The sequence below is a fragment of the Carettochelys insculpta genome, chromosome 5 (genome assembly GCF_033958435.1).
Source record: "Carettochelys insculpta isolate YL-2023 chromosome 5, ASM3395843v1, whole genome shotgun sequence".
Taxonomy (NCBI): domain Eukaryota; kingdom Metazoa; phylum Chordata; order Testudines; family Carettochelyidae; genus Carettochelys; species Carettochelys insculpta.
Window position 1 is genome coordinate 43,343,938 of NC_134141.1, and position 22,317 is coordinate 43,366,254.

The 22,317-nt window shown below is 37.4% G+C and overlaps 1 protein-coding gene across 4 annotated transcripts in view; it reads left to right on the forward strand.

Annotated features, from left to right (window-relative positions):
• Positions 1–21,429, forward strand: part of PRDM6 (PR/SET domain 6) — a 108,007-nt gene extending 86,578 nt beyond the window's left edge. For 3 of the 4 annotated variants that reach the window (XM_074994136.1, XM_074994135.1, XM_074994137.1), the window contains 3 exons: positions 470–508; positions 7,167–7,343; positions 17,208–21,429. In XM_074994136.1, the coding sequence (XP_074850237.1) occupies positions 470–508; positions 7,167–7,343; positions 17,208–17,322 (331 nt within the window). In that variant the 3' untranslated portion in view covers positions 17,323–21,429. The remainder of the gene's footprint in view (positions 1–469; positions 509–7,166; positions 7,344–17,207) is intronic. The other variant, XM_074994138.1, reaches the window with a different exon arrangement.
• The last annotated feature ends 888 nt before the right edge of the window (positions 21,430–22,317 follow it).

A 22,317-nucleotide genomic window follows, 5' to 3' on the forward strand; every position in this document is an offset into this window, starting at 1 on the left:
GAAGAAATCAGAATGAGTGGAGGATGAGATATGAGTGACAAAGGACAGAAAATAACATGGTTTTCAGTCAGTTGCTGAGACCAGAATACTGATCATCAGGCAGATGTTTGAATAAATACGTTAAATAAATACTTGATAAAAGTGAACCCAGTGAGGATGATCCCAAGTTCTCCCTGAATTTTATATGAATTTATGATTAATTAGGATTGTAATGAAAGCTTATTTGCCCCCTTTAGTTTACTTTCCTCTTCCCACTGAGATATTTTTTTCTGCTTGTTAAACCGTGTAGAGTTTCCCTGGAGTGACTTGATGGGTGGGGAGGTAAATTCCAATCCATTCAGATTGGACCCTGGGACCATTGAAGCCTCTGAAATTTTTCCTTAAAATCTTGCCCAGACAGAGGCAATTTGACCCACTATTCCTTCAACCAGGCGTCAGAAATCCCTTTTCTCTTGTTTTTCTACTGCAGAAATTCCCAACAATCCCATTTGGGGGGCTCCAGAAAGGGGTAAGCGAAAGCCTTCAATCACAGTGAATCATTTTCAGACAAATATTTTAATTTTTTTTAAATCAGCAAAAGTTCTTCTTAGAATGACCAATTTTTATTTACATCGTTTCTTCTTTTTCTCTTTGATTGTCATGTACAGTCTGTAGTGTTGTTAACTGAGGGAGGATGCCTCCATTTCCCAGGTGTTGCTTGTGGCCCACTTTCATATTCAATGTGTGTGTGTGACATTTACTCTTGTTGATTGTCGTGTATTTAAACTGATGAGTGGAGGGTAGACACTATACATGCAAGTATGTCCTTGGTGGATGGATTCTGGATGCTATCTGGCTCTCATGTTCTTTGTTTCCCTGAAGTATATTAATGTACTCTTGTTTTGCTGTTACATTTCAACAGTGAATGTCTGGTTATTTTTTTAAGGTTGTCAGTTTAATTGATGATTTTCTTTAGGCACGACGGCTCTACCCTCATTGATATTTTTCTTTGTAGGATGTGTGTCTTTTGCTTTTGATACTCTTGCCCGATTCAATTACTTAATGATTTTTTAAAAACCAATAGCAACCAAACAAAAAAAAAATGAATGCTGTGAACAATGTCTCTTTCTGTTTACAGAGTGACTATGGAATATTGTGCAATTAAAGTAAATGTCATGCTGAATTGAACAGTTGTTCTTGCATACTCTTTTCAAAAAGACTTGTAGGCTTCCAGCATTTAGTTATTAGTAGCAAATGTGCACAGATTGTTACCACTTCCTTACTTCTTCAGAAGTTTAGAAACACATGAGCTATTTTGTTCTTTAATCTCTCCCCAAATGTTTGTGAAATGATAGCCCCAAGTGTCATACAGGGCTTGATTCTGTTATCCTTATTTGTGCTCAGCATTACTTAGTCATGTTTGTAGTTTTGTTGCAATGGGGCTACTTTGTGTGAATAAGTACTACTCTGACGTAACTATGTAATGTGGCAGAAGTAGGTCCAAAGTTAATAAATATAACAAAACCCATCAACCCGAGTCCTGAGAGTACTTCAGTATGCAGGCTAGTTATTAAATGTTACTTTACAGAAGCATGTGTGCTCAGGCTAGGTCTAGATTGCTGAGAAGTGTTGGCAAAAGATACGCAAATTGTGCAGTGCATTTGTGTATCTTTGCTGGCGGTTCTTTTGGGAGAGGCTTTTCTGACAATTGGCTTGTCCACCTTGGGCCAAATGTCCGATAACCCCCCTCTGTCGAGTCATCCCTTCTTTCTTGTGGAACGAGGTGTGCAGGGATTTCAACAGAACACACCCAATGGGTAGGTCTTGGCCGACAGATTTGTAGTCTGGATGCATGCTCTGTCCTCAAAACTTCTGTCAACAGATGTTTTGTCGACAGAAGCATGCAGTCTAGACACTGCCTCAGTTTGGTTGAGTTAGGAGGAGGCTGTGTACCTGCATTTAATCCTTTATAAATACTCCAGTCCTGCTCCACAACTACTGATGAGTGTGCCAGCCTCATTGACTCAGGTAGCATAAAAGCTAAGGTGATTTCTGAGTCAGTCTTCCATCTTCCCATAAAGTCTTGGTGCCAAACTGCTTGTTTAATGGGGAAGTCTGTGGTGTCCCACTCCTTCGCAGTCTGACATCATGCAATATATCTTTGTTTTTCCACTAGCAACAAGGCCCTACACTTAGCCTTCTGACAGTGAGAAATGCATCTGCAGCTGTGTGCCAGGCTTTTTCCTACTGGATAGTATTTCTCTAGCTGAGGAAACAATGACACTGATTCACCATTTGGCTTTGCTGATTTGATAGTATTTCAATGAGAGGTATATTGGTATTCAAAAACTCACCGTTACAAACCACTCATCCTCAAAAGATTATCGTGGAGTTCTATGAAAGCCATGAAGATAGTGAATAAAACTGAGTGAAGAGGCCCATAAATGACCAGCTCACCATAAAAAAGTGGGGAAAATTGGAATTTCAGTGGGAAGTAATATCGAGCTTTTTTCAGAATGCTGATCATCATTCAAATATTTCTTCCAATTTATTCTGGAGACAGTGTAAAGAAATAGGTCAAATGGTCCTACAAATTGGAGGAGTACTTTTTTGAATTCAGAAGGCATGTTGCAATACAGTCGATGAGAACACAAGAAAAATAGATTAAGTAGATCAAACTTTTACAAAAAGAAGACTTAAAAAGTAGTTTCTAACCTATGTATTTTTGTGTTGGGGTTTATTTAAATGAGAAAAGAGTAAATAAATGGTCATATTCTAGCGTACTCCCTCAAAGTATTATATAATTCTTGGGTAAATGCATATTTGAAGTGAAATTCAGTGAAGTGCATACAAGGTGGTGTATGACTTGTGCTGATCACCTATAGAGCCTGGACTATAAACCTTAGATGCCAGAGATTCACCCATACTTAAACAAACTACATTCAGTATTGTACCTTAAAAAATGTCCAAGCCCATAGCTTTTACATTCATGCAACCATGGGAGACTGTCACATGAGTATGGATTCAAAACAAAAAAGTAGTCCAGTAGCACTTTAAAGACTAACAAAATAATTTAGTAGATGCGGTGCTTTCATGGGACAGACCCACTTCTTCAGACCATAGCCATCCCATGAAAGCTCACCACCTAATAAATTATTTTGTTAGTCTTTAAAGTGCTATTGGACTGCTTTTTTGTTTTGATAGAATATAGACTAACACGGGTATCTCTCTGTTGTTATTCAATATGAGTATGGGTTGTGGGCTTGATCCCTGAAGGAGAGATGTCAAAGATCCCTATAAGCTGAAAATCTAACACTGTAGCATCTATCTATAGAAGTCTAAAGTGATCAAAGTTGGGTAACTAAATGGATTTCTAGTACATGAGGTCAATGTGAGAGATGCAATTTTTTTTTGCCTGTTGACACAATTTGCCTTAGGTAGGGAGATATGCCTTCATTGAATTTGGGTGAGGAGATAGAAAAGCAGGAGAGCATGTGGCCTAATGTTTAAGAAGAGAGGACTGGAAGATAGGAATATTATGTTCTTTTTACTGACTTTCAGTGATACCTTATGTCACTCTATGCACTGTTCTGTGTTTGAAGTGCAACTATCTTTAAAAATGGTATAATAAAACCTAACTCATGGATGTATACATTAGGCTTAATTAATGTTTCTAAACCACTATAACAGCTTTTCTGATGTGCAACGCTATAGAGATATAAATTAATTACTGTTATTGTACTATTATCTCAAGCACACAGCACTGGGGAGAAAATTCTAAGAAAGACTATTACAGAAAAACTGCGTTTCAAGGTTTTTTTTAGGACTGGACACAGACATACCTTTCATCTATAAAACATGCACACTACAGTCCATATGCATGCAAATATGTATTTGTGTGTGGAGAGGATACTCTTGGCATGTCCCCATTCATGTATAAAAGTAGGTGTGCAGAGAAATTCTAATTTGTGTACATATTGGCTTGCTGGAGCATCTATCTGCTTGTAACCCCAAAACAATCAAACTGGTACCCACTACAGTAACGTTAAACTCATGGGCGGTTACTTTGAAGTCAATAACACTATGACACATGAATTTGATGAAAAGCTTTGTACTCGGTACTACAGGCGCTCCCCAATATGTGGAATTGTACTCTTTTTTGAATGAGGAGTTGCACCTGGGATCGGACCCTTGTTGTAGCTTCAATCCTGGGGCCTCTTTTTGAAAATAATCTGTGAAGTCCAACAGTTTGGCTTACATTTCATGAGCCCTATTTTCTCCATGACCCTGAGAATTATGGGGCCACGTTCTTCATACTGTTTTCAGGGCAGAACAAAATGATGGCACAGGAGATAACTGCTACATCAAAGACAACCCTGCTCTGAAGGTGTCCGTGTACTCACTGAACCCATCATCCCTCACTTTCAGGCCTTCTGCACTGTATTCATTTTTTAAAAACAATGTATTGATTTTTTTTTTGTTTCAGTAAAGAAAAATCCCAAGTAGAGTAAAAATGGCTACAAAACTAAATAATAACTTTTCTGCTTATTCTATATCCTTTTGTTGGAAAACACTATGCGCTACTATAGCAGTGGTCAAAGACTCAGACAATTCTGCATATTAGGGACTGCTTGCAGTTCAAAGAAAACAGACATTTACAAATTGTCAGTTCATACATTTCTGCATAAATTTGTATTCTTTTAAAAACAGGCTTTTCTTAGTTTACCATGCATGCATATAGCTCCAAAATGCTTAATTGATCCTTTTCTTGATTTATCTGATTGGAGATATGTATCATTTATGTCGACTCACATGCGGGGTCCATTTATTTTATGAAATAACATCTTTTGTAGCTATTCCTGAAAGATTGGCGTGAAAAGCAAGCCCATGAAAGATCAAGTTAATCGCTTTATGTATCAATCAACGTAATGCTATATGAATAATATAAAATGTAAATTGTCATCATGGACAAGAAATCTTTTTTAACCAATGTGGGAGCTAATGGCAACAGCATATTTAGTTTCTTAATGTTTCTTGTTACTGACCTACTGTGAATTATTTACATACAAGGAATGGTGTGATTCTCACAATGTGAAATTAATCATAATGACTGTTGTTAAAAAATAAAAGATTAATTGGTTTATTTAGTGTCTTATTGTTTATTGTGGGAGCTGTTAAAAATAGATAACCAGGGGCTAATACATATTAATGGTCCCTTTCATTATTAGAAAATCAATTGTTCATGGGTACAGCATATCTTAATATTTTATTTTTGCTGAAAAAAAGTACGGACCTAAAAAAGCCTGAATTTTCAAGTCTGTTTGATAAATAATTTCCTTGTCCATTAACAATGCATCTGAAGGAGCAATAAAGCTTAACAACATATTTCTCTTGTCTTCCAGCAATGTTAATAGATATACAGTGGTTGTCAGTGTTTATTTAAAATATATTATTTCACATGCACTTACATAATTTGTAAAGGGAATCGGGGAACAATCTTTGTATACTCATCCAGACCAGGTAACCTTTCCACAATACATATGGTGGGGGGTGGGGGGTGTGTGCATGTGTACTTATAGGTTGACTATATATAATGATATAGGCTTTATATAGTCTACCAAACTTGATTGTTTGAAATCAGTTAGATTTTCAAACTTAAATAATTAAAATTGTATAGTATTGAGTTATTGACCAATACCACACTATTAATCAAGCAAAAAAATTCTACAATCAGTGTTCAATACTCTGAAGCACCATAAAATAATAGTATTTCTGATCAGTGATGCAAGCAGCCACAATTAAGCAGCTCACTTGACAAATGAGAGGGTACACTTTATTTTACACTTAATTGAATTGTTGTACATGCTTGGTCACCACTGACTCCTTCCCTTTAGTTATGGTTTCTAGCCATTTGAACATACACATTTGTTAAAGCGAGAGCAATTAAGACTGTGCTGGCCATTAACTCTAAAAATTCAAACAACAGGAGATGTGCCCTCAATTGCTGTACTCTATAAAAATCGTTAATATCCCTCAAGAAATTCTTAGCTTTCTTTAAAAAAAAATGACAAACATAACAGGACCCTGCCACTGATTTACTTTATATGTCATAACAGATGGAAAAAATTGCAAATGTTGAAGTGTTTTATTAATAATTTTTACTTAAAAGGGAATTGTGGGTGGGGGCAGTGTGGAAATTAAATCTATTGTGCCAAAACAGAAACAGATTTACTTTGTACTGTATATGTTTCTCAGAACACTTTTTGCCATTTTAACAAGTTAGTAATGGTATGTGTATTCAAGCTACTTTCCTGTCTCATCCTTCTGTCTTCAGTCTCTTCTTTCTACTTGATTTTGTAACAGTTTTCTTATAATTCTGAACTAGTGACATAACAGTCAATGTCCTGGCAAGACACAAACATGTCACAAAAATGGTATTATGACTTTGTCTCAGGATTACACCAAAGGAAAATCCAGGCCAATTAATTAAATGCAAATATCTTCAATAGCAACAAAAATACATAAATGTAAAAGAAAACACAAAAGCTTATTGTTATTATTTTCCAGATTTGATCATTGTGAATGTTCCTCTTTAAAGAGCTGTGTTTTTTGGAGTGCAAGGGATTAGAAATAATTTATTTTTCAAATGACGATAGAAACCAATCTGGGTTATATCAGTGAACCAGTCTGGTATATATAAGGGTAAATTTTTTAAACTAAAACTGTGCTAATGCTAGAGAGGAATAGGACTTTCTGAGTCTGTTAACATACAGCTTGTATCCCAAGTCAAAGGGAGCGTTTATTGCTTAAGGAATAAGTATTGTGCCCTTTGTTTGAGGAAATTAAAATGTCAGACATACAATAGAATTCAGTTCTGTGTATACCTGACACATATTTTATTGGGGGTGTGAGGAGGGCAGAGGGGGTTGCAGTTTAAAATGGCCTTTCATGATCTCCAGCAATCTCTGCACATGGTCTCTGACATCAAAATTTGCCTACGTTTCATGGAGTGGTCAGGGAGTTGCATGTCTCCTGCTGTGGATCCAGAGAATCACAGCCTTTGAAAATTAAGAAGTTAATTTGAAAAAATTAGACTGCACCATCCAGATTGATTTCTACTTGCTCAAGTAAATAATAGTGATCATGTAGTGCTTCTGTTTTGTTTTTGTGTTTGTTTTTTTTTGCAGGCCCTATCAGTGTGGACACTGCTCCCAGTCCTTCTCCCAGCCTTCAGAGCTAAGGAACCACGTTGTCACCCATTCCAGTGACAGACCTTTCAAGTGCGGCTATTGCGGTCGTGCCTTTGCTGGTGCTACAACACTCAACAATCATATCCGGACACATACGGGAGAAAAGCCCTTTAAGTAAGTAACTAAAGCTACCCATGTTAATCAATGGCAAGGAGAGAGCGGGAAAGGCATAGCACCTTGCCCACCCACAACAGCCATTGTCTGCCCACTCAAGAAAAAGATTCTTCTGAAAGTCAAAGACAACATTTCAAAGAAACTTATTAGCATTGTGCCTGAAATCGGAATCAAACCAGGCTTGTACACAGATAACCTAGTACATGTATAGCTCAAAGCATATGCCTGTCATCCAGTCAGGTCTTGACTGTTTTAATTTAAGTAGCAGTTTAACAATTGTGTCTTAATTAGACAACCTCACTTGAAAATGTCAACAAACTGAAGAGTGTGGGTCAAAGCCATGCTATAATGTGTTTTGTCAATACAGTGTAGTAGCTCATATAGTAGTTAACTTGTAACTGTTAATCACATACAGAGAAAAATAAATGTTTTACACTCAATCATTGGACAGGAAAAACATTATAGCTGTGTCTACATTTGCATGCCTCTTTTGAAAGAGGCATGCAAATGAGCAGCATTGAAAATGCAAATGAGGCACCGGTTTACGTATCTGGTGCCTCATTTGCATATTCTCATTTTGAAAGAGCTTCTTCCAAAAGAGGAACAGCAGTGGGGAGACAGCTCTTTCGAAAGCAAAATAGGAACAAGGGTTCTTTCAAAATGGGGATTACTTTTGAAAGAGCCACGTCTACACTGCTTTTTCTCTTTCAAAAGAAGCTTTGTTGAAATAGTATGCAAATGAAGTGTCAGATATGTAAATCAGTACTTCATTTGCATTTTCAATTTCCCTCATTTGCATGCCTCTTTTGAAAGAGGAATGCAAGTGTAGACACAGCTTATGTGTCTTCTGTGGTGTGACTCTAGTAAACTCATGAAAAAACAATTTGCAATTTGAGGCCATCCAAGTGCTTAGAAAAAATAAGCTGTCTGTCTGGTGGGTTTCAGTCTTTAGTTAAAACTGTACTGAAAACTTTGAGTATTGTTCAAAAAAATCCTGGATACAAACATTCTGAATTCAAACATTTCTTGGGTGTTTGGCAACAAACCTTGTTTCAGATGTTTGAATGCCGTTCTCTATAATGGGCCATCCCAAAATCAGAATATACCCAATGCTGGTAGGGTAGGAAATCTAAATTTGAATTTTGTGGCTTGGGCCAATCTTTATTTGCAAGTTCATTTTTTAGGACTTGTTGGAAGCGACTCTGCTGTTCTACAACTGTAATGTTTTACATCTGCTTACAATGTAGTTATAAGTTCATCTTTACTATCTACATTTCGTGGACTACTTTATGAGGCATAAGTTCAAATAATAGAGGGAATTCAAGAAGATCTTCAGCCTTCTTCACTTTTTAGGTAGTATGTAAGTCACTTCTCTACCTTAGTTAGTTATTCACTTCTAAAAAAAAGCATTTAGACAAGCCAAAGAAAGGTTTCATTTGTTTCTGTATTAATGTGTGTACTGCACAGTTGGTTAAGGTGGGTTCTCCTTCATGTAGGTAAAGCACTCTGCTCTTAACTGACCCCTTGCTTACTTAATCTGGGATGCTCTTATGGAAGAAAATGTGCATTAGTAAAAAGTAGCTCTTTTAGCTGAATTGAGACAGGTGGATTTCCCTAATTTTCTTCCTGGAACCAATACCTCTCTATGGAAAAATAAACCATTATTTTCGTTAAAGACATGATCTTCTTTGGGTATGAGAACATGAGTAGCTGGAGGGAAAGTGTCTCTTTCCCAGTTCACTATGTGCTGTCACTGAATATGATTTTTCTTTTTCTCCATTTTATGCCTGGCTAATGTAAGAGACCTGTAGTCACTGAATCCTCATAGCAGGATCCCATCAGAGTTGCCCAGCATCCATACATGACCACAAGAGAAGCATTGCCTTCATGCACACGTGTGCTGGGCGATGGAGGAGGGGGGGATGGAACCAGATTCTCGGCACATGCCATATAGTAGGTTTGAAGACCAGAAATAACAAATAGGACAGCGTTGTGAGTGTCAAGTCATGGAATCCTGGGGCCTTAGTAGTGACACCCATAAAATCAGTATCTCATATGAACAGAGCCTATAGAAAACCAAAAATAGTGCTAGCAATCAGATTGACTTTTATCCAGTTGCTGTGTAAATAGATTTTAGTAATTAATTGAAGAGGTTTCCAGGTCAAAGTGGAAAATAGATTTCTTTTAATGTTAAGGTGTTACTTATGCATAACCCTGTTGACTTCGTTTAATTTTTTTTTCTTAACATCCTGTTTTTGGCATGTTTCCAATAGAGCTGCTATTTTATCCCATTTACAATCTTTAATTTTTTCCCCCTTTCATCTGGTGTTTGTTTTTTTTCCCTTTTCCGTAATATTCTTTATAACCACAACAATCGCATTTATGAAAGAAAGTATTTAGTTAATCACTATGTAATTAACAAAAATTCTCAGATGTTGTTTTGCTTTTTTGTTTCTTTTGTGGCTTATGTCAATTTATACACATAGTTGACAATATGGATCTGCCCTTTCTTAACAGTGAATTGCAGAACAGTAAAATAAATAAATATTGTGTGTACTTTCATACAGTAGATAAGAACAGCATTGCTCAATTGTTTTAATTTTTTTTCATGTGCTTCACATAAGAAACATCAGTGTTAATTTCTCTGTTTTTTTCTGAAGGTCTTTATAAGAGCTTTGTAGGACCTTAAATAATGATGTCACATAGAGCTAAATTGGAACTCCAACTCTCCCTGACTGCAGATGTCAGAGGAGAGAATCCATATTCTTATGACCTGATACCGCAAGCTTCTCCGCAAGGGCAGGCCCCCACTCTCGTGGACCAGCATGCAGAAGGGTGGACATTAGATGATTTAGAAATTGTTTTTCCCCTCATCAGTTGAGGGGAAAGGGCAGAGCTGCATCTCATCTACATCAGAGAGGTAAAGGATGAATAAATATGAGGATAAATAAATGAAATATATATCATTTTGAGATCTACTGGTGAAAAGGGCTATCTAGGAGAGAGGCATTATTATTGCATTTACTGTTCTTGGATATCACCACCGTTGAGACCCTCCCAAGTTGCTGCTAAATCTAACAAAAGGAAGAATTGAAGCTTGATACTAAAACTAAAAATGTTTAAAAAAGGAAAAAAATCTCCAATAACCTCCAAACAAAGGATAATTTTAACTGTCAAGGAGCAATAGCTGGTTCAAGGACAATTTTTGTGGGTTCTGCTTTGCAAAGCCCTTTTTAAAATATGTGTTTACAAAGGGGATTTTAGTGGATGTTTTAGTTAAGAAGTGCAAAACTAAAAAGTCTGTTGGCATAAATTTGCGATACCCTTAAAATTCGAAGCAAAACCATTCAACATCTCAGTCATTCAGGTGTATGCACCACGTCATTGGGCTATTCTCTAAAGACTTGACAGAGACGGTGGAGGGGACACTGAAGAAAGATGTGTTGATCATTGGAGGAGATTGGAATGTGAAGGTTGGAACAGGTAACGAAGGTTGGGAGAGAGTCATGGGAAGGTTTGGATATAGAGAAAGAAAGGAATGAGGTGAGAAACTGCTAGAGTTTGCTACAGAGCATGAGATGGTGATCTGCAACATGAGATTCCAAAGAAAGGACTGTAGAAAGTAGACGGGGCAATTGAATGACAGGAAGTCCAAGAACATGATAGATATGATTTTGATAAGAAGAAGATGGATAACATAAATACAGCAGTGCCGAACGTTCCAAGGAGCGGATATAGACTCAGATCACAGTCTGGTGATTGCAAACATCAAGATAAAACTCAAAAGAAAATGTAAGACACAGTTTAAGTAAAGAAGAGACGTGGCGAGGCTATGTGAGGAAGAAACGGGGAATGCATACAGAGCAGCACTCAAAGAGGAGATTAAGAACATCACCACGGAGAAAGACCTAGATAAGAGAGTTGCAAGGATAGCCGTCGCTATAGAAGAGGTAATTGAGCAGACTGTTCCAGAGGAAGAAAAGATCAATAAGAAGTGAATTATCCAGGAGACACTGAAGTTGGTTCAAGAGACGAGAGTGTTGAAGATCAGAAGAGATGTCTGTGAGATGGCAGAACAGCAATATAGGGTGAAATGCAATGAGGTAAGGAAAGCATCCAGAAAGGATAAGGAGAAATGGTTAGAGGAGCAATGTGAAGATATAAAGAGGTATTATGGCGAATGTAAGACCAGGGAGGTGTATAAAACAATTAGGAATATTAATAGGAAATGGCAACCGAAGCAGATGGCGATCAAAGATGAAAACGAAGACGTGCTCATGAACATGGAGAAGATTGTGCAGCGATGGATGAGATATTGCACTGACTTATACAAAGCACAGTTGGACCCGAGTGTCTGATTGAAGAACTGAAAGAGAAATCTCCACTGTGCATTGAGATCGAGACCGATATTTTGAAGGAGGAAGGAGAAAAAGCAGTGACATGCCTATTAATGGGGGGAAGGTTAGTTCAGTGGTTTGAGCATTGGCCTCCTAAACCCCAGGTTGTGAGCTTAATCCTTGAGGAGGCCATTTAGAGGGTCTTTGGCAAATAGATTAAAAAAATCTGTCGGGGATGGTACTTGGTTCTGGCATAAGGGCACAGGACTGGACTTGATGACCACCTAAGGTCCTTTCCAGTTCTATGAGATGTGAATCTCCAGAGAAAGTTTGTGGGGGGAGGGATAGCTCAGTGGTTTGAGCAGTAGCCTGCTAATCCAGGGTTATGAGTTCACTCCTTGAGGAGAGCATTTAGGGATTGGGAAAAATAGATGTCAGGAATGGTGCTTGTCTCTGCTAAGAGGGCAGGGGACTGGACTAGATGACCACCTGAGGTCCCTTCCAGTTCAAGGAGATGCATAGCACCATTTATTATTAATTTTTAGGACTAAATTACAGAATAATTTTGATTGAGCTGAACTGAATTGTTTAAAAATATGGGTGTAATTTAAAAAATGGTTTATGTTCAATTTCACAGGTGAAATGGGCACATAATAACATGCATGAACATTAATGTGATTACAAGCATCAACCAGCTAATTGTTCATGTAAAGAGCCATTTAGCATTTAAGTGGCCGTTTATGCAATATTGACCTAATTTAGACAGAATCACAGTGATTGTGCATGCAATTAATCACACAACTCCATGCTCACAGGGTTGGTTTTTTTTTTTTTGAAAAAGACAAATAAACCAGCTTGTGAAGTGATTATAATTTATTATTAAAGAGGTAGTCTTTGATGGGTGTGGGAAAAGGTTCTTTTGTGGTAAGGTCATGTGTGTATGAGAGAAGGAGCACATGAGTATTTTCTGTTTGCATTTCCCTATAGGTGAAAAATGTATGTGAGATTGTATGTAATCAGAGCCCTCATTATATTGCCTGGGCAGCAGATCAAATCAGAAGGGATTTCTTTTCATGTCATCGCAAACTCTGAACTCAGCCTCACCATCGTAATGTTTTATGTATTTTTATCTCACTAAAGTCTCCACGACGGCTCTTAATCTGGAACAAAGTTGTCAACCAAATTAAAAGGTACAAAAAATAATACATTGATCAAGCCACTATCTTACATTCTTCTCCCAGTGCAGTGACATTACCTAAAGCCTAGCTAGAGGAAAACGATATTGCCGTTGTGACAAACACTAAGTTTCACATGTGCTGCAAACTAGGAGAACAGTGGCATGATACTATCTAGCCAAGCAGTATTTCCTGAAAAATCATCATGCCGTTAATGCTGTTGGAGACCTTAGGAAACCAGCCTTACACAGGTTAAACCTCTCTCATCCAGTACCTGACTGGTGCCACATGAAAGAATTTGCCAAGCTACAGAAGGTCAATATTGCCCAGCAAAATTACTTCTTCTTCTGTTTACTGGGCTCTTAGGATATGCGCCACAATAGATCCACTGGAGTTTGATTTTGCTGCATCAGTGAAGACATGGCAAAAATCTACCTCTCTGCGATTCAGCTGTCGGCCCTGGTACTCCATGCTGCTTTGGGGAGTAAGGGATGTCAGTGCGAGCCGGAAGAGCCCTGATCTACACCAGCGTACAAAGTTGATCCTGATATGCCGATTGTAGCTATGCTAATGGCATGGCTAGAATTGTGTATCTGGGATTGACTTTGATCCCTAGTGTAGACCAGGCCTCAGAATAGCTTTGGCGCTAAATTAGAGCTAAAGAACAGCACAGAACACTGAGAGCCAGGACTGGTAGCTCTAAACAAACTTTATGGGCCCACGTGAAACTTAGCTGGATATTCACTTATCATGGGTGTGGCTAACTAAAATCATGCTTGATTGTGGATGTTGCCAGATGAGAGACTGCTGGATTAGACAGGTCCAACCTGTATTGAGAAAAGTGAAAGTATGGACACTTCCTCACCTCCTTCTTTCTTCCCACTCTATCAAACTAGTAAAAGAGAGAGCTGTGGTACGGAAAAGGCAGGAGTTGCTACATTTTGCATATGGCATCATTGATTATGGTGTAACTCTTGTCTAATTTCATTCAAAACAATGATCCCTTCAAGTTATGAAACATAACAAGGATCCAATTTTCAGCAATGCCTTCTAACTTGGGGCACAGTTTTCAATCATTCCTACTGAGAGGATTGACATGGGTCCTATGGACTATGTATGTCCCACAAGGGGTTCTCAAAGAGCATGTAAATGTAACTTCTGGAACACTGCTGTTTTGTTGGCTTACTGCTCAGGGATAAATAAAACCCACAATGCATTTTAGAAATAATTAGTAGTAGTTTTATAGAACATGTGTCCCATCTATGCATCTTCATAGCAGGAAGACTCACTACCAATAGTTACAGCCACAATGATGTAATCATAAACCTTTATCTTCAGGAATAAAGATTGTGTTGAGAGGCTGAACTGAAAAGCTGTCCTAGAAAATCAGATAAGCAGAATAGGTTCTGAGCTATGTTAACCGTGTTGAGCAATCACTGTTGAACTGAACTAGTTTCTGTCTTTCTGCAATAACTTTAAGGACACCGTTTGCCTCCACACATACGAGATTTCTGCTGCCTTCCTCCCCAATTACGAAATGGGGGAAAGCACAACTATGAGAGAAAACTGACACCACAGTCCTGGAAAAAAGATTTCCTTTTCACTGTCCTCTTTGGCTACATCTACACTACAGGGATCATTTGAAAGAAGCTCTTCCTGAAGGTCTCTTCTGAAAGAGCTTCTTTCAAAAGAGTGCGTCCATACACAAAAAAGTGGATCAAAAGAATGATTTACTTTTTTGAAAGAGAGCATCCACACAGCCCCATCCCACTTCAAAAGGACGGGCCAGGGATCGAAAATGAAGACTGTTCTTTTAACAGAAGGACCCCGCAAAGTGTCTACACATGTTTTCTTTTGAAAGAACCTATCAAAACGGGGTGCTCTTCCTGAAATGGGAAAGGAAGTGATTTTGAAGAGAACACTGCATTCTTTCAATTTACTTTTGAAAGAATGCTTTCTGTGGTTAGACGCTCCATGGGCTCCTTTGAAAGAGCCCCCTTCTTTCAAAAAAAATCTTTTGAAATAACTGCTAGTGTAGATGCCGCCAAGGTGTTTTTCTTTCTTTCTACTTTGTCCTAAGACTGTGAAACAGATGGCTGTGATGGCCCACACAATCTGTTCCTATCTGGATATTTACCTACAGCTTGATCCTCCAGCATGTTGAGAAACCTAGTCCCAAACCGGCAAACACTTGAATGGGTTTCAGGGGGAAAGCTGTGTTAGTCTATTTCAGCATACAACAATGCGAAGTCCTGTGACACCTTAAAGATTAACAAATTTATTTGAGCCTAAACTTGTATGGCCCAACAGTAACCTGCATTGTCACATGCATGCATCAAAACCGATTCCACTTCCTTCATGATGTTTTTTATATATAAAAATAATAATTTGCAAGATTGTCAAGCAATGAAATGTAGTATATTTTGACATACTAATCTAGTAACTAATCAGTTTTCTAATAAACAATCAGCAATACACTAATGTGTCATCAGCATTTCAGAAGCTCTGGAGGGAGGATGATCTGCACATAGACGTTAATGAATACACCAAAAATCATTAGGCGATCAATACTTCTGAGTTATTTTCATTGAGCTCATAGGTCTGATACATTAACGCTGACATTTTACATTTGTCAAGATCACAGTGCAGTTTTTAACAGTAAAACAGGCTGCTAAAAATATTCCCACAAAAACAGTCAAAGGAACGCAATGTATGTTTGCTGATGTTCTAGGCTGGTAAAAGTAGCTTAGATGAATCGTATCTGTGCCCTGCATTCCTAAACAATCTTTCTCTAAAAATAGCTAACATAAAACATACCATAATTATGCATGTGTGTGTGTGTACCTTCTTACTCATTTTGTAAATGGCAAATCCTGTGATAAATCACCTTCAGTAATTTATATCAGTGGCTTTCAGCCTTTCCAGATGACTCTACAGCTTTCAGGAGTCTGATTTTTTTTCTTCTCTACCACCCAAGTTTCACCTCATGAAAAAAACTATTTGCTTACAAAAATCAGACATAAAAATACAAAAGTCTCATAGCACATTGTTACTGAGAAAAATGGCTTATGTGCTCAGTTTTACCAAATAATTATAAAATAAATTGATCGGACTATAACTATTGAGCTTACATTTCAGCATGTAGTGTTTAGCGCAGTATAAACCATCATTATAAACTAGTGCTTTTTGTGCATCCTGTTGTAAAACTAGGCAAGTAGCCAGATAAGATGATGTACCTTGTGACGACATCTGCGTAGCCCCAGGGGCATGTGTACCGCTGGTAGAGAACCACTGATGTATGTCACTGAAGAGAGAGAGAGATGACTACAAGATAGCAGACTATTGTTTGCCTCACTTTTAGGAGAAAGGGAATTCATTCATTAGTGTGATGTTTTTATTGAGGAAGACAAAACATCACACAGTGCCATTATATTAGAAATGGCTTTATGCGTGGGAGCATTACAGTGAGAAATCTGGTGTAGTCCTCGCTCATTGTACAATTATGTCTAGCATTCAGAATGCTCCTAAAGAGGACACAATATGTGAAGAAGCTGATCATAGATATGTAGTGGATTGTCATTTATTAGAGGGTCAGATAACTCATGCTGAATTAGCGAAACCCTTTTTCCTTCAAACTTCATAACCTAGTTCTTCCATGATTTTGCCAAAGACTGTAATTCAGTGGAAAGGGGTCATGTGGGGAGAGAGGCTAGGGAAAAGATTTAAAAGACAATGAAACATACTGTTGATTTTAGTTCTTTCTCCCCCTGTCTCAAATGCGGGGGATGTTTTCAGACAATTGATTAACTAAGCACTAATCCTACTAGACTGTTTAAAGTGATCCTAACTATCTGGTAAAAGATAAATAGAGCATCTTTCTCTTACTACGCGAAGCAATTATTGCCCTACAGCTTCTCTTCTTCCAGTAGGTGAATTTCTGATTTTTAAATTAGCAGTGAAATTCTATTTGTCATCAATTTCTCCTCAGGGGTTACAGAGCAGAAAACTACAGCCAAGCTGCTGCTTTGATAGCTCACTCCTAAAAATCGCTTTTTGTTCTTTATCTATTTGAACTGACAGTGATCACAGCTATAGCAGGACAGGCGTCTCTGGAGAAATCACCTTCCCCCTGATTATTGACAGATTCCTCTGTTCTGTATCAGACAGGCCTTGTCCCATCATAGGCATTGAGGCCTTGGAAGTAGCCACCAATTAAACCTCTTGAGCCGGTAAAATCTGAAGCCACTTTTGAGTGTCTGTTCTGATTAGGCAGAATGAGACAAAGCCCGTCACTCCCCACCTCCTCCAAAGAGCAGCTTCCAACTCTCAATTTTCTCTCTTGCCTTCACCAGGTGCGAGAGGTGTGAGAGGAGCTTCACACAAGCCACCCAGCTGAGTCGACACCAGAGGATGCCCAATGAGTGCAAGCCAATAACAGAGAGCACAGAATCAATCGAAGTGGATTAACTGATTGACTGGTTGGAATTAAACTGCAAGGAAAGTCATGATTAAATGTCACGGACACTTAAGCAAAACCAAAGATTTCCTCTGAGCAACTTTCAATCAGTCCCAGAAAACCAAAAGCAGTAATAAAATAAGTAAGATGTTAAGAGATATTGATCCTGGCATGGAAGTAAGACCAGGAGAGAACTTATTTATTTATGACTAGGGATGAGACTTATTTCAATGGACAAATAACCTAAGCTGGCTAACACTTCAAGTCCCACCGTATATTGCTTTATTTCTAAAAGCCTCTATCATTGTTATTTAATATCAAAGTGAGGAATCTCAAGGGTGGTTCTGCCTGTAGTTATAACTACGAATGCACATGGACTTGTTTATTGTTGCACCTTTTTAATGGAGCATGACTCAAAGGACCTAGAAATAGTCCTTATACTTGGTTGGGTTGGGTTGATCTTGACATGACTCTAATAGAAATTCTTGTGTGTGAATGGTGCAGTGGAAAGTGATCTAGAATCATATCTGAATCAGTGGCCAGTTCTTCAGAGCAAAGGACGGTTCATTTTCATGATTCCTTACTTTTTTTGCACAATTTTCCATGTAAGTGTTTCCATTAGACAGCTTTGTCCTGGTACAAGAGTTCCAGGAAAACCAAACAAGAAATGTTTTGCATATTTATAAATATATAGTTGTGGAAGATTATCAGTAAGTAGAGCTTTGATACACACTACCGCTGTTTTAAAAAGGGCGTGACAAAGTGTGTCCACTAAAACTCAAATAATTGATTCAGCAGGGCTAGGATTTTCATGTTAATCCTTAAAGCATCCAGCATTTAAAAAAATATCCCTTTTAAACCTAATTTAATATTTTTTAAAAAAAAGTAAATGTTTATTATGAATAAGTGAAGTCCATTGTGGAGGTAGGGTATTTGTTACATCTTACTCACCTTTAAGAAATACCTAGTCTTCTGAGTTGGTGGGCACTGCTTACCACTCAACTATATAGGCAGCATACCGTCACCAGTTTCAGTGATAACGTCTGCTCAAACACAAGAGTGAGCAAAAACCGCTTTTTAAATCGAACACCCATCAAACTGGACTACTAATCTTTCTTTCTGTACAGCTTGGTGGTTGTTTCTGTATGGTATTCTAAGATAGTGGAAAAACATGAGCCCAAGACAGCCTAGAGTTGAAGTAATCAGGGATGCAGGCTCTTGACTTCTTAGCATTATTCATAAATAGAAGGGTGAGTCCTGACTTCGTTGACATCAACGGCAATACTGCTGTTAACTTCAGTTAGCCCACGATTTCACTATACGCAAGCTTTCTGCAACAGCTAGCTGCACATTGGGATGCCACTAGGAAAATGAGTGACCTACCTCCTTCAGCGCTTGCACACATAGGAATGCAGGATTCCTTTGCTGGAGGAGGGAGAATTTAAGAAAAAGGATTTTGTACTGGCAACTGGAGGGCAATAAGTTGCTAGAAATACAGCCCATTCCTACGTCTGATGTATTTTTTGGTGCTAACATCTTGCTTTTGTTAAAAAAAACAAAAAAACAAAAAACAAACTTCCTCCATTATGATTGTATTAAGAGATTACTGGTCAGCTCTAGCCATGTGTTCTTCCTATCTTATTGCTGGCAACACTATGGACCATAGGAGTTCATAATCAATATTATGTATTTGCTAGCTTTTTTTATTTTTCCACTATTTCAGCCACGTTGGTGTGGTCTTGTAGTAAGGGCTATATTAAGTATTCATAAGATCTTTTGACAACCTCAACAATTCTTTACATGGGTTCAATTTAACAAAAAAGGCTAAATTTTCACTCAAAAATGGTCCATTTTCAAGGATCAACCCTGACCTGTTTTAAGTCCATAATTTTAATAAAAACTCAGTTTTTCCACATTCATTTTAAGTATTCTTTGTTTCATTGCAAATGTTGCAATTTAAAGAGCCAGTTTTTGAGGGTGTTTTGGAGGCAAAAATTGTTATTGTGTTTTTTCAAATTTTGCATTAAAAAGAGAGTCATTCTGTTTTCCTGATCTTATTTTCCAGCATTCATGTAAGTACTCGATTACCAAATCAGAGAATAGCAGAAATCTACTCAACCATCATGTTCCACTTGAGTTCTCCAGCTCTGTTTTGAGACCAAAGCGATTTGGACAAACTTAAGTAAAAACCCAACTTTATGGATGCTTATTCAGATTTCTCTTTTGAATTAATTGCAGTTCTAATCTAGTAGTCATCTGATTTTTCTATAGGAGGCGAGCAAAGGAACAGCTATAGCTAGATGTCAAATGTTAACATTTAAATATCAGCAATTAGTTATCATTTTCTTCAATGCAGAGATTGGCTTCAGCAACAAATCTGTATTTTATTGACATTTGGGAGTGTTCTGACTGGAGCCGCAATGGCTACTTTAGAGAAACAAGAACTGCTCCTAAACCTTTCAGCACATATCTGCACTATCATGCTGCACACATCTCACTCTTCCTTGGTAAAATCATATGATAGAATCCCAACGCATTGCAAGCGTCCTCATCAATGCGAACAGAGCAAGATTCTCCTGGCAATTGTAAATTATGGAAGTATTTCATCATAAGATGCAGAAATAAACGAGTTTTTCATGAACGTTGTGTGAGAAAAGAGCTCTGCTAAACTGACAGGCAAATACGAGCTATGTGTTGTGTCAGTCAACTAAGGTTTTATATTATTTTCTCATTGTTCTACAAGATGAAATCAGTGGTACTTCAGAGCACTCAGTATGTCATAGTGTCAGGCCTATGCCTGGCACTAGTTTAAGGGCTAGTGCAGAGAAGTGTTGTGTGTATGCCCTTGGTGAAAAATGATGGCCTTAATCGTGGGCTTAAAATTGTGCTTTCCTGAAAATGGCCTAAAAGACTTGGATAACTGCAATCTTTTAGGTGTTTGCCAGGATTTGTTTTCAAACATACTAGTGAAAAGCATAATTTTTTTTGCAGGAGTTACTTTGCAATTCCAAATGACTTTTTTAAAAAAATTGGCTCATTCACTATATTGTGCTGGGGTTGCAAGCACATTTTTAGTTATTGCATTGTTGCTTTATTGAAGGTATTTTCATAATATAGTTGGCAGCATACACATGCAATTCAGTGTAAAAACATGATTTCATGGTGGATGTTTTGCTCTGAAGTCACTCAGTTCAACAATGTGTATTCTATTACAATATAGTAAATGTGAGTCCACCCTTGAAAGTATTGACAACCAAAATTAATCCTGAATTGAACTTAAAAAAATCTAGTTTCTTTCTATCATTACTGACTGCTGAGTGAGTTTCTTTTTGGGTATTGATGGAGTAAGTACAGTTGGTCCATTAAGGTTATAATCTGATCTGCTTGAACACAGTGAACTAAAATAATAAGGTATGATTACCTCAAACAATAGCATTCATGTGCCTACCATTTCCAAATTTCTAAAATTGTTGTGATTTCCATTTTGAAGTTCAGTAAATATGGCTGAATAGCATTGTAACACTATGTACATAACATTCTTCCAATACTGCAAAATCTAAAACCTTTTACATTTAAAATGGTACACATTTCTAAGGTTCAGATATGCACAGAATGAAATCTCTCTCTCTCTCTCTCTCTCTCTCGTGTGTGCATGTATACACACACACACACATGCACACACACACATACACCTCTTAGAAGATCTTCAAGCCCTCGAGAAATCACAGGTGACAAATATGAATTTTTTTAGCAACCAATGACTGTTTTCCTGTGAGCAAGAACAGAACTTTGAGCAATGTAATAATTACAGTACATTAGATATTAAAATCACAAACAGCTCTGATGTATGGATGTTATTTTCTTTGGTATATTTCTCTCCTTTTTAAATTGTTATATATCACTTGTATGGTGCCATTATGATATATGGTGTACCAAACAGATGTGGTTTCTAACCAATAACTATTTGAAAATAAAAAGGTGGTAAGTTCTTACTACTTTTATAAGTTATGTATGACTATGACTTACTTTAAATTTATCATTAGTGCACTTTTTAATGCATCCAAATATCTTCTGTATATGAGTTTCCATAAAATAAAACATTTTGAGATTGTGCTGTCTTTTTCCTCTGATGTGTCTCATTTTTGAACATTTAGACATCATGAAGCCAATCTCCAAAAGGGCAAATAGTCATGCAGTAATTGTACCATATGCTGAAAGGTCCTCTGATATAATGAATAACAATGACACTGTAATTAGAATGGCAACCAGCTTGCTTTCATTTTTAAAACTTCATAAAATTGAGTCTTTTTTAATGCAAAGGACCAATTAAGTCATGCATGTGGCTGTATTCTTCTGATATAAACTGTAAAGATTACCATTATGTTTAAATGAAAAACGCACATTTAAAGAAAAGGCAAAGAAATGTAAATATATTTGATTAATAAAACATTTCTATTATTAAGGTCTATATCATCCTTTTACTTTGTTCATCATTATGTTTTAAAACAGAAATACAATCGTGCTTTAAACATATTTATGCAAAAAGCAGCATCAAAATAATCTGAAGTGCTCTGCAATATTCTTTGTGCAATAGTTTTTTGTATGGTACCAGGCCATTCATGCTGGATACCACAAACAAACTGAAATGTAAAGATCCCTTTTCCGAAGGCTAGATGTGAAAACAGAGGGAAGCTTCAAATGGATTTTATGCTGTATCCTGAGGTTCAAGTGGTGGAAAGTGAACACTACTTCCCTACAATACTGCATAGCTTTTCATTTTCATAATACAAATAATTCTGCATTTTCATGAACTTTCCTTATTTTAACTACGTGATTTTTTAAAAAATCTCTAAAAGCATTATGTAGTTACCGGAGCCTTGACTTACAAGGATCACCATCTAGTGGCCAGAGACAGAATTTCAGTACTACAACTTGATATCTGCTGTCTTCTAAAATAGTTCTAAAGCACTAACCATGCAATGGAACTTCTGTGCCTTTTGTAACAA